Source organism: Trifolium pratense, linkage group LG4 (genome assembly GCF_020283565.1).
Source record: "Trifolium pratense cultivar HEN17-A07 linkage group LG4, ARS_RC_1.1, whole genome shotgun sequence".
Classification (NCBI taxonomy): domain Eukaryota; kingdom Viridiplantae; phylum Streptophyta; class Magnoliopsida; order Fabales; family Fabaceae; genus Trifolium; species Trifolium pratense.
The window spans coordinates 6,050,809-6,063,633 of NC_060062.1; the positions used below are offsets into that span (position 1 = coordinate 6,050,809).

General features: G+C 30.9%; 2 protein-coding genes across 5 annotated transcripts; both read right to left on the minus strand.

The window, feature by feature from the left end:
* Window positions 1-60: 60 nt before the first annotated feature.
* LOC123924012 (arginine--tRNA ligase, chloroplastic/mitochondrial-like) lies at window positions 61-6,351 on the minus strand. 4 transcript variants are annotated; one of them, XR_006814559.1, is made up of 17 exons: window positions 6,209-6,351; window positions 5,960-6,108; window positions 5,175-5,250; window positions 4,935-5,036; window positions 4,365-4,583; window positions 4,161-4,241; window positions 3,739-3,822; window positions 3,535-3,639; window positions 2,940-3,118; window positions 2,629-2,713; window positions 2,340-2,526; window positions 2,171-2,240; window positions 1,666-1,825; window positions 1,302-1,370; window positions 1,084-1,185; window positions 776-977; window positions 61-294 (listed from the first exon to the last, which is right to left on the minus strand). XR_006814559.1 is itself a non-coding variant. In XM_045976772.1 (16 exons), the coding sequence occupies exons 1-16, from the start codon at window positions 6,215-6,217 to the stop codon at window positions 867-869; spliced, it is 1,788 nt and encodes a 595-aa protein (XP_045832728.1). In that variant the 5' UTR covers window positions 6,218-6,351; the 3' UTR covers window positions 586-866. The 4 variants fall into 4 exon arrangements, 2 of the variants coding, with proteins under 2 accessions (XP_045832728.1, XP_045832727.1); XR_006814558.1 differs by having other exon boundaries at window positions 269-294; window positions 2,171-2,255; XM_045976772.1 differs by lacking the exon at window positions 61-294 and having other exon boundaries at window positions 586-977.
* A 3,429-nt stretch (window positions 6,352-9,780) lies between these two features.
* On the minus strand, window positions 9,781-10,683 carry LOC123921735 (dirigent protein 20-like). Its single transcript, XM_045974387.1, has one exon. The coding sequence runs from the start codon at window positions 10,541-10,543 to the stop codon at window positions 9,944-9,946; it is 600 nt and encodes a 199-aa protein (XP_045830343.1). The 5' UTR covers window positions 10,544-10,683; the 3' UTR covers window positions 9,781-9,943.
* Between the last annotated feature and the right edge of the window lie 2,142 nt (window positions 10,684-12,825).

Below are 12,825 nucleotides of genomic sequence, written 5' to 3' on the forward strand. Positions count from 1 at the left end.
AGTCCTTACAACAAAGGACTAGTCTCAAGGCAAACACCCAAAGCCCCTGCCTGGATACACCAAAACAGAAAAACTGCCCCTCCTAGAGCTAAACCAGAAGCCGAGAAAACCAATCCCCAAGGATACACAAAAAATGGCTTTTGGGAGAAAACCGAGACCAACCTTAGCAGCCCCCATGATCAATGTAGGAGACACTCTCCGGGATTCCAATACCACTCATAAAATAAACACGGAAATACTTTTGTCCTTGCTAAATACGTTTCCAGCTCAAAACTTTAACATCATCAACAATACCTTCGGAACGAAGGAACCATTAGCAAAGATTTAATCTCATATTATTATTGACCTTTGTATGTCACTTGTACAAATGGCTTATTCCCAAAAAAGAATATAGATGATTTTTCTCAAAAAAAAAAGAAAGAAGAAAGTACAGACGATTTATTTCAATTTAAAAAGTTTCTATTATAAGTTTTTTTTTGACAGAATTAGTCTCTAAAAGAAGTTGAATTGAAGATTTTTAAGGTTTTTTTTTTTTATTAATTAAAATTGTTGATTTATGCCATGGCTTTTCATGCTATTACCATATGTCAAAGTGGTTGTGTGTTTTTCATTAAGAAGTGATTACATTTCAACAAGGTAGATGGTATTGGAATTGAAATCCATGGTGCTCGTGAAGAAACAAATATTTATTGAAATATCTATGTTAAATTAAATAATCATTTAAATTTTCTTTTGAGAATAAATGTGAAGTTCACATGTGACATAAAAAACTTACTTTTATATATATACTATTGATTTCATATTAGAAGCTTCCTACACTTCTTCTATGCACTAAAAATTGAAGTATAACTCTTCATTCAGATAGCTCATAACTTGTCAACTGGTTCAATTCCAAGGAGATAGAAGCAATGTCTCATCACAACAAGTGTTGCTTCGCATAACAAGAGTCGACTAGTTTCCACCGGCGACCCAACAACCTGGAAAAGACATTCAAATTAATATGCAGCAAATAGGTTATGGAAGGGCATTCAAATTCATACATGAAAGAAAAATATATATATATATATATATATCTTTCGATACCTGACAATTAGAATAGAATTTCTTTGTGAAGATTTCCGCCAAATTGTATAGGTATTCACACAATACATTTGGTAACAAATTCGAGCATGCCTCCACAAAAACCTGAAAGTATAAAAGCGATCGTATAGTTGCCCAATGTCTTGGTCTATTCTTATGGACACGAATTAACAAAGTATAGTGTGTTAGGTATAAATCTCAAGAAAAATGTTTCACTATACCTCTGTAAATTGCAGTAAATGAAGAGCCAATGTGCGCTCGTTTTCATGATCCAACACCATAGTCCCAGTCTGTCACAAGTTGATAAACAAGATATAAAACATATAAAATTTGCATCAGTCGATTTTTAGCTGACATATTATTATGCAAGTATAAAAAAAACCCAAATGTAGTACCGAACCGAGTCTACAATCATAATAGATTAGTGCTTAATTGATTCATAATCAAGTCAACCATGATCTACTCTAGTATAAAACCTAAGTACAATACCATTTATGTTTAACATTGTTAAATTAAGCATATGATACAAAAAGTGATTAAATTACTTTCTTCAACAAATCTATTATGTAAATTAGAAAAAATTACCTTTTTTAGTTCTTCTATGTCTTTACCAGATTTCCTGATAATGGAACAGATCCTAGCATGTGCATACATCAAATAAACAGCAGTATTCCCCTTGTCATTAAGCATCTGCTCAAAGCTGAACGTGTAATTCGTTGTTTTATTGTTCTTCAAGTCAGCATACCTGCAAAGACATCAAAAGCATGAACATGACAGGAAACAAGTTTTCATCTCATTAAGGATTCGAAGAACAGATAAGTCCAAAAAAAAAAAGGATTCGAAGAACAGATGTTCTAATCTAAACGTCAAAGTAAAAATAAGTATATATCAACAAGGCTCGGAACATTACCGCATGATGTAATGCAAAAACAAACTTTTAAAGTACATGAAATTGTAAGACAATACATCTGGTTCCAATTTAACACAATAAAGTATGCATACAATAAAGCTAACTACATATCAATGCTCGAAAGCAATGTTGGTTATTATACTTATATATGGGAAAACATTATTGAAATAAAGAACTTACTTAACAGCCCCATATCCAATTGCCTCTGATGCTTTCTCAATCTCTTCCTTTGACCACTCTTTAGCATTACCTAGATGACATAGGACTTAAGAGGTTAACTGTCTAATGCACAATATCGGTTTCACAGATCTAAAACAAACTGAAACATGATTATGTAACTGGTATGTACCACGTTTAAGAAGGGCAGTTTTACTCTGTTCTGTAGCTTCATTGAGTAAATCAACCAATCGAATAGTATCGCCGGAGGAACTCCGTAATCGTTTTCCATCCACGCCAAGAACAAGACCGAAACCTATATGAGTGCATATTGGATATTCATTTTTGTCTTCTGGAAGCCACCCTGCACGCTTGAAGGCCTGATAGATAAATCAAAAGGGATGTCAGTCAAATTTTTAACTCATTGGAATATTATTATCACTAGCGTAGCAGTAACAATATATCAGTTAATCGGGACATACCTTAAAAAGCATGTCAAAATGTTGCGACTGCCCAAAATCTGTAACATATATATTCCAATCAACCTTTTCGATATTCAGACGATACCTACAAGGGTCAAGTAGCTAAGGTAACTAAACCAGTTTATTTTCCTGAAACCACCAAAGTTCATACCACAAGGTGTGTGACATTCAAGATCATCAAGATAAACTAATTTGACTAATTGATGATAGAGTTCGAATATTCATGTGAGTCACATCACAAGTGCAGAGAAAATATCCAAAATACTAAAACTAAAAACTAACCAAAGTGAATCACCAAAAAAAAAACTAACCAAAGTGCTGCTAGATCGGTTGAAAAGTAGTTGTAGCCTCCGTCTCTTTTCACAACAATTAGTGGTATGTCTACACCGTCAACAAATATCACACGAGCACCATCACTGTCTTCAATCAGCCCTAATTGATCCAGTTTCTCCAAAGTTGGAGGGATTAATTCATTATAGAAGCTCTCTGGCTGTGGCCAAATACATCAATCACCAATCAGTACAAAGTAAAACATGTCACTGTTAATAAAATAAAAATCTTTAATGACTGCAACATAAATTCAAGATATTTGATCAATTTATTGCGACACTGTATGCATTATCCAACTTAATGCTACTTGCTACACAGTAACCAAATTTATTGTTGCTACAATTGCTATATACAGGCATTCGGGGAAATAAAGGAGTCATAATAAATACGTCAGCCTAGCTAAATTGAGAATAGAATTCAAACAGAAAACACCAACAAGTTTATGAATGAGCTAGATATCATATAGTTCCCTAATGCTAATTCAAGCAACCAACCAAACTCACGGCTGTCATAAAAAAGACGCAAAATTTACTACATAGAATGTGGTATATATACAAAAGAAACTAGAAACCTTACCATTTCCTCCAAACGAATTCCAAGGCGTTGATAGACCTTCTTAAACTCAGTCCTACTAATATTGCAAATTTGCTCCCATGCCTTGCGATACTTGGGATCCCCTCCCTGAAATCAAAATTCAGGCATCAAAAGAATGAATAACCAATTCCCCATGACCGCGCAAATAGGGGGCAGAAAGAAGAAAAAAAATGAAGTAAAATTTACCTGGAGCTTGACCACTGACTGCTGTGCATTTAACTTAAAATCAGCATCCTTGTCAAACTTTGATTTTGATGCCTTATAGAATGTCTAAAAATGCACCAACTCCAATAATTTCAGAATAACTAAAATAATTTTGCATCGAAGCCAAATAACAATGAAAAAAATACCAGCCAAGAAAACCAATTACTTATTGTTTAAAGGCTGTTGGCAGTTTCATGAGAAAGTAGCAGCTTATTATATTATCTATTTAGGTTTCAGGGTATTTTTTAACAAATTAACTTCTAGATGTCTAGGAATGTAAATGCATAGTTTTACTTACATTTAATTCAATGATCTTGTTCAAAAAACATTTAATTCAATGACAATAAGCATGCAAATAGTTAACTACAAAATGGTATGAAGTTCATTTCCAAATGTTATCTTACCTGTAGATCTCCAATATCAGATTCATTAACATCGTCTGGGTTTGGATATGTCTCAAAGAGGTATTGAATCAGCATTCCGAACTGCAAAATCAATGCATGGATTTTAAGCCATATGCTCCAATACCAAAATGTGATTCTTCAAAAAAGAATGATCTATAACACAGAGCACAAAATAGCATAGTTTACTTTAGAGATTAAATCTACCTGAGTGCCCCAGTCACCAATATGATTTCGGCGGATCAGACATTCAGGCTGGCAAAACTCAAGCATTCGTGACAACGTGTCCCCAATAATGGTTGACCTCAGGTGACCAACATGCATTTCTTTTGCTATATTAGGTGAGGAAAAGTCAACCAAAACCCTCTTGATTGGAAGTCGAGGTGCCCAGGAATCAATACCGTCTGTAAGCATCTTTTGTAGTCTCTGCAGGAGGAATGTTTTTTCTGTCAAGTGCATAATCGAAACAACACACGCTAGGAGTACACTACAATCAATTACAGACACTGGCCTACATATTTTGGGGACACACATACCCACAGATATGAAGCACAAACACGAACACCAGACACGACACAAATACTGACACGTCGACACCGATAATAATTTAAAAAAATAGCATAATTCAGTGTGATCATAAGTGTCGGAGTCGTGTCGGGGTTCGACACCGACGTGTGTGTTCGATACTAGGACACACATAATCTAAGGAGTGTTTGTGCTTCATACAATACATACTATTTCTAATTTAAAACTACAGATATAAATGCAATCAATCACCTGTGCTATCCACTTCTTTGATAAGACAATATTCACAAATCCAGGACCAGCAACAGAGCATGATTCTATCATTTCTGATGGAGGAAGATTTTTCATAATGCCCTACACAAACAAAAACACATTCAAATTAGACAAAAATATGTAATTTGAAATCCAAAATCAGTAATTAATAAAAAGGATTTCAAAAGAATCATACTAAGGACGAGGTATATAAACTAAGGAAATTATATCTGATTATACCTCTCCAAGTGAACGTGGACTTTTGAACTCTTCTTGCTTCCCTTTAATCTTAGCAAAAAGACTCATTGCATTATTACTGCACCCATAATTTAAAATGAGAAAATAAATAAATTAGATTTTAAGTAACAAATAAGCTTCTTTTGCCAATATACAGGGCAACTAAAACCCTAAGTGGCTAATTGGATAAACAACTTAATTAAGCACTTATCTATAACTTATTTTTATTGCAGAATTGGAAAATATAATACAAAACCAAATTGTTCTCATATAAGCCGTAAGTTGTTATCGTAAACTATCCTGTAGACTGTAGAGCTTATAGAAGTCCTAGTTTATTTTCATAACCTCTCAAATAGTCTCACAAGTGCTTATGTTAATTGATAAACTCAAATAAGTCAATCCACACATACCCTAAATCCACTCCACATATCTGAACTTACGACTTATGTTTTCATCGCTATTCAGAAGAGCTTATCAAAGTCATAAGTTGTTTCCATAACCTCTCTTAAATAATCTCACCAATACTTGTGTTAGTAATTTATATAAACTAAGTCAATCATAAGTTATTTCCATAACCTTTCTCAAATAATCTCACAAGTGCTTATGTGTTATGTCGGTAATGTATATAAACTCAAATAAATCAATCATAAGTTGTTTCCATAACCTCTCTCAAATAGTCTCCCAAATGCTTTTGTCTATATCTAAAGTCAAATAAATCAATCGAAAGTTCGAAACATGTTATAAATCCATTAATCAATTTCACATATATATATATCTATATATCTTACCATTGATAATCAGCATGTTTTACACCGTCTTTTGCAATGCATGCATCAATCAAAGGCACAATATCAGGTTCAGTAGGCACAGTTTGTTTGAGAGCTTCAGCAAACAGTTTTCCAAGTTGCTTTCGCACACTAGCAGGACAATCTAGTTCCTATATATACAAAAACACATAAATTAACATCAACATTGCATTACCAAATAGAAGTAAAAGTTGTAGCCTTAATATTGGAATTGTGAATTGATGAACTTACGATGAACATGATGAAGAATGTGGATTGTGTATAACTGAAGGAAAGTGTTGGCTTGTTCTTCAGCTATGGAAACAAAAAAGGGTTCTTGGTAAAGACTAAAGACAGAATTTTAAAACTAAGAAAATATATATAGCTACGGTTTTTCCATAGTGTATCCTTTTTTTTTTTATAATATTTTTCCATAGTGTATCTTTTTTATTTTTTTTTGATAATATTTTTCCATAGTGTATCTTTTTTTGTTTTGATAATATTTTTACATAGTGTATTTTTTTTTTTATAATATTTTTTCATAGTGTATCTAAGTAACAATTAGGATTTTTGCTTGAAAAAAAAATTACGATTTGTCAAAAAAAAAAATAACAATTAGGAAAACTAAGAAAATACATGCATGAGAAATGCTCAAAGTTACTTTTTCTATCCCACGTTAAAGGCCATGAATCCCGATCCTATCAATTATGGATTTCGATTGTATGCAGTCAAAACTGCATGCAGCTATGCAGTCAGACAATATTTGACCTTCTCATTAAGATCTGACGATCCAGATATAAAGCATTCATACAGTCTGATTTAATAAATTAACCGTGTTAAAAGTCTAATTTTATCTCCCACATATATCAAATTGCAAGAAGAAAGTCAGTTTACTAATCCTATCCTATTACTCCTTTGTTATTTTAATCCTTATTTTTTGGTGAGTTAGCAACATGATAACATAAAGCTATCATGCGCGTGCTTTTTATTTTTCAAAGGTCCCTTCTTCGACTCTCATTGCCACCACTACTGCCTCTCTATTAACTCCATTCCTTCAAAGTCCAATCTCTGCAACCTTCTCTTCTTCTCCCTGCTTTTGTTTTGCATCCACCTTTCAAATTCCCCCTAATATTTGTACTTGTGTTCTCAATCGATGGCTTCTAATCCCTAAATTTTGTAATTCTGTTTCTAATTGTTGATTGAAAAGGGTAAATTGATGTTGTTTGAAAAATGGGTAACCTGTTTACGTTGATAGTTAAAGTGATTTACAAACAAAAAAAATATAAACCTCCATTAGAATAGTACTGGAGCTGCTTTCAAAATGCAGGTGGATAAGCAACGTCATTTACATAGCCTTTTTTTCCATTTCAATTTTAGTATTATCAATTAATTTTTTTTTTTTATAATTATATGAAATAGTTTCATTACCTATTAGTATATTTTTAATGTGGTTTAAAAATATGAAAATTTAATTTAAAAAATTATATGTATTTATTTCAAAAGGATTTATTATTTAAATATAGTAATTTATATTTTATCATGTCAATATTATGTGTGCACCAAACATATGAAAGTATGAAACAATCATATCATGTTTATATATTATCCTATGTGCACAAAACATATGACAGGATATGTGTTTATTCTGTCACTATCCTATCAATCTATCATATATTCATATTCTTATTCAGCTTCTTATCATGTCATATCTCTATCCTATCATGCGCACTAAACGTGCCGTATAGGTAGATAAAATTACCTAGATGATGTACGTTAACGGGGGCCGAGACTTTGTTTTTATTGTTTCGGTTTTTTTTTTTATCTTCGAATTAGTGGAGTACTATATGTAGTTATCCAATTAGAGTGGATTGAATACTGATGTGTACTTTATTTTCAATTCTCATTCTTTTATATATATATATCTTTGTTTGCTGTTAAAAAAAATTATTTAAGAAAATGCATGAATAAGTAAATAAGTAAATTAATTAACATTTAGAACAGTTGGTTAAAATTGTATTAACTTATGTGGTTCAAGGCCGTAACATGATGATTCCTATAAAAATGACAGGTGAACTTTCACATTGAAACCATATCAATGTAACGTTTTTTTTTTTTGAAAGGATATCAATGTAACGTTAGTAGAACTTATATCACACATGTACAAAAAAAAAACTTATATCACACGTTTTAACCAACATACAATTTCGAGTCACTTAAATACACACGTTAATTAAGGATTTGAAAAAAAGGAGTTTAATATAACTTTTTTTATTTTATATTTGTATAGTTAATTTTTTTTAACATTATATTTCTTATGATTAAAAAAATAATTATATTTCTTATATTATTTAATATTAATTTTTTTTGTTTCCATGAGTATATCTCAGTTGGTTGGGACATTGCATGTAAAATGCATAGATCGGGGTTACTCTCACTATTTCACTTTAAAATGTGAAATTCTAACCACTAAACTATTGATTAAAAAAATATTAATTTTTTTTTTATTTGAATAACTTATCATATAGTCTAAAGACACATGTTATTTTTTATTTTTTTTTATAATGCAAAAGACACATTTTTTTTTCTACAAAATTAAACTTAATGCATTTCATTCATAATAATAGGTTCAATATAAGATGGACGATGATTAAAAACTTGAGGACTAGCATAAAAGCGAAATACCTGAGCTAAATCATGAGCAACTCAATTAACTTGTCGCCTAACATAACTGATAGTACAGTTTTAATTCAAGACTAATAAATTAAGACACTTATCAATGATGCTCCAAATTCAGTATTATTCTCTTGCCTTGGGTGAATTGCTTGTAGTGGATGCAAACAATCAGACTCAATTATTATTGGAGTTGTTATTATGTTAATCAGGCACATGTTAATATGCTTTGTTAATATATAATGTATTGTTTAATGGTCATGGTTTGCTTTATTATTTGTCACGGAGTTTGATTTTATGAATCCTATTTGCTGGACCCGTCCCAACCAAAAAATTGGAAGAGAAATATTTATTTATTTTTGTTGTTAATTATAAATACACGATTTTATTTCTATAAGTTTTTGTCTCTGTTTCAAATAGAAGAAGAAAAATCTCTGTTACCAAAAATAAATTTCAAAGTATCCCTGGAGTCATTTGTTGATTATTCACCAACCCAATTTAATTTAGGTAAAGTTGTACTTCTTTCTTGGGTACATTTAGTTAATTCATCAAGAAACAATATCTTTATAGTATTTTTTTTAATATCATGTTGACCTTTGTATAGCATGTACAAATGGGTTATTCCCTAAAAAGAATACATATGATTTTTGTAAATAAAAAAAAAATACAGACGACTTATTTCAATTTAAAGAGTTTTTATGATAAGTCTTTTTTTACACATAATTAGGAGACAAGTGAATTTGGTTACTCATATGCTAGCTAGGACGGCTAATTTTTGGACTAGTTTTCATAGATTTGAGATTGTTCCTTTATGTATTGAACTTTTGGTGATTAATGAAATGCTTTAAATTTGTTTCATTAAAAAAAAAAAGAAGTTGAATTGAAGATTTTAGATTTTTTGTTTTTTTTGGATTAATTAAAATTGTTAAATTCCGGAGTCACGATAGTCACACAAATTTCGTCCATTAGAATGAGCCAATGTTCTGTAAAAATTCATGTCATATCTTCAACGAATTGATCCGCACGGTAAAAATTCATATCATTTCTACTACAAATTGACTCGCGCACCGTAATTTTATTCGATGAATTCATATCATTGAAGATTAAAGAAAGAGAAAACGAATACAAGAGTATAATTTTGTAGAGATGAATCAAATATTTAAGCATAATCTTTGAATTTGACAATGTTGTATAAATAGCTATTTCTTTTTTCAGATACATAGTAGATAGATCAATCAATGACAACAATAAAATGTAACACACACAAATCCTAGAATAATTAACAACAACAATAATTAATTAACCATCATTAATTAATTAATAGTGATAAACATAAACATTGTACTCAACAGAAGCATCACCAGTTTTAAGATCAATCCAATGAGTACTAAATTGTGCATACCCTCTAGCAAATCTGAAAAGACCACTACCACCAACAACAGGCATCTCCCTAACCTTATTAAGGACAGGATTCCTTCCCAAAATAGTAATACTACTTCCATTATACTTTCCTTCAATGAAAGCAAAATTCATAGCCATAAGAAAATCAAGTCCAACTTGTGAAGCAGATGCATAGAATCCTTGAGCTCTTCCAACAAGTTTGGAACTTAATTGAGGTCCTAAAGTTAAAGGGTTATCAATTATGTGTGTTAAACCAAAAGCAGTTGTTGAGTTTATTGTTGGAGGAATAATTGATATTGAAGTTGGGTTTTTTCCACTTAAGATATCATGCCAATAGAATTTGAAATGACTTAGTTTTTCTTTCTTGTGTAGGCCTAATAATTTGCGGTCTATCGGACGAACAAAATCGAAAGTGTCATCTTTTTCTGATGATGATGACGACGACGATGATGAAGTGAGGGTGTTGCAAGAGAGGAGAATGAAGAAGAACAAAGTGAGGAAATGTTGGTTAGGCATGTTGTAGGGTTTGTGAGATTGATTGTGATGATAACTTTGGAGAAAGTAAAGTAGTGGAGGATAGAATAGAAGAGAATAATAATAATAATGGAGGGTGAATGAAGTGAAGTGTTGGTGAAGGGTTTGTCTTGTTTATAAAGAACAAAGTATGGAAAAGGGAAAGTGAATGAATAAAAAAGGACAAATGGAGTAGAATATAGGGAAAAGTATTTTTGCTTTCTCTATTTCATTCTTAAAATTTTATAGTAGTAAAAATGAGATTTAAATAGGAGTGTTCATGGATTCAGTTAAGCCATTTTTGGTGAATTTGATCCGAATTAATTGGTTTAGGTTTGGTAAAAAAAAATTATGTTAAACTTGAACCAATCCAACTTGACGAATGGATGGATTGAGTTGGGTCAATAAGTCATTAGACATATTTTTCTAACAAATCTATAAGTGATATGTTTTTATACGTGATTATAAGTGTTTTCTCCCTCTCACCAACCCAAATATGTAATTATAAGTGATATAAAAAAAAAATAGGGATTTGGATCCTCTCCTATCTATTCTCTTATGTCGTTCATTTTATTTTGATTTCAGTCATTCATTCACTTTCTTTTCTCTTTCTTCGGTGCTTTTTTTTTGTTTACTTTGTAGGTTAATCCACTCTTAAAATAAGAAAAATGAGAGAGGGCTACACAAAAATAGTCAAAGATGATGATATCTCCTCATAAAAATATTATGGCTTAATTAATAAAATGGTCCCTTAAAGATATTTTTGGTTTCTGATTGGTCCCTTAAAGAAAAAAAGTTTCAAATAGGTCCCTTAAAGAAAAAAAAGTCCGAATAGGTCCCTTAAAGACATATCCGTTAATCAGTTTGGTCCCTAAAAAGAGGTCTAAATAGGACCAAACTGATTAACAGATATGTCTTTAAGGGACCTATTCGGACTTTTTTTTCTTTAAGGGACCTATTTGGACCTTTTTTTCTTTAAGGGACCAATCTGAAATCAAAAATATCTTTAAGGGACCATTTTATTAATTAAGCCAAATATTATTTGTGTGGTTGTTATCGGAGTATTACCTTCTTATAGTATAGAATATGGTTCCATTTGAGTGGGTGTGTGTGTGTGTGGCGTGGTTGTTGGTTCACGGTTGCATAATTTCATTGACTGGCATGCATCACAATTCTTTGTGGTGGCCGGCCAATGTTTACTGCATTTGTGGTCGGTTTTATTCTAGAAGGGTACTAGTAGCTAACAAATGCATTTGTAGGTACATTGTCCTATAATAATGTCATATTTGAAAAACAAAACACATCTCAAAAGAAAGTGTCATTTTAATGGCATGAATATTAAGTGTATTATTACTCTGATATTATTGTTTTTTACTTATGATAATAAAAAATATATTACTAATCGTTAAAAAGAATTTTATGTTGTCCACAAATCCTAGTTCAACTGGCAAAAAAATGTCAGAATTGTTAGTGTTGTCATGATCAGAATTCGAACTCTGGTCACTCCACTTTGTGTGTGAGAGTTTTCAATAGTTCAACAAAAAAAAAGGAATTTTATGTTGTAAAATCCACTTTGTGTGAGTTTTCAATGAGTTACTATTTCGTCTATCTACACAAAAAAATCATTAAATATAGAAAAATTAATCATTTATTTAGTTATTAAAAAAGATTTATTTTTATAAGTCTTATTTTTATAGGCACATGTTGAGCATAAAAAAAACATCAAATCAATGTAAAAAATAGAATATTTTATATTTTTAATGTATTAAATTCACTAATTTTAATGCAAAATTTCTTTTTTTACCATTTTAACAAGTGCTCTATTTTTATTTATTTATTTATTATTTTTTTTTATAAGCTTAACAAGTGCTCTATAAACACTTCTTAGCATTTTTGTAGAAAAATTCCTGTCACCATAAGGAAATTGAAAAGTCTTGGGAGTCCTTTTGTTGAATAGTGCACTACACCCCACTCAAGAGAAATACTTCTCTAGACATAAGTATAAATATATAGTGTTAGACACACTCACATAAAGAAGTAAAAAATTAAAGAAAAATAATTAAAATGATATTAATTTATCTGACTTAATTATTATTTTTTTAGATTTATATATGTGTATCTAAATAAAATTAATTTGGGCTTGTGCGCATAGAAGAATACCTCCCCCACTCAATTTGATTAATTTAGGTCAACTACTTTTGTTAAGTCATCGATCGTTTTTCATACAACATCAATCCATTTATTTATATTGACATTTGTATCCTAAGAACGTACGATTGAAATAT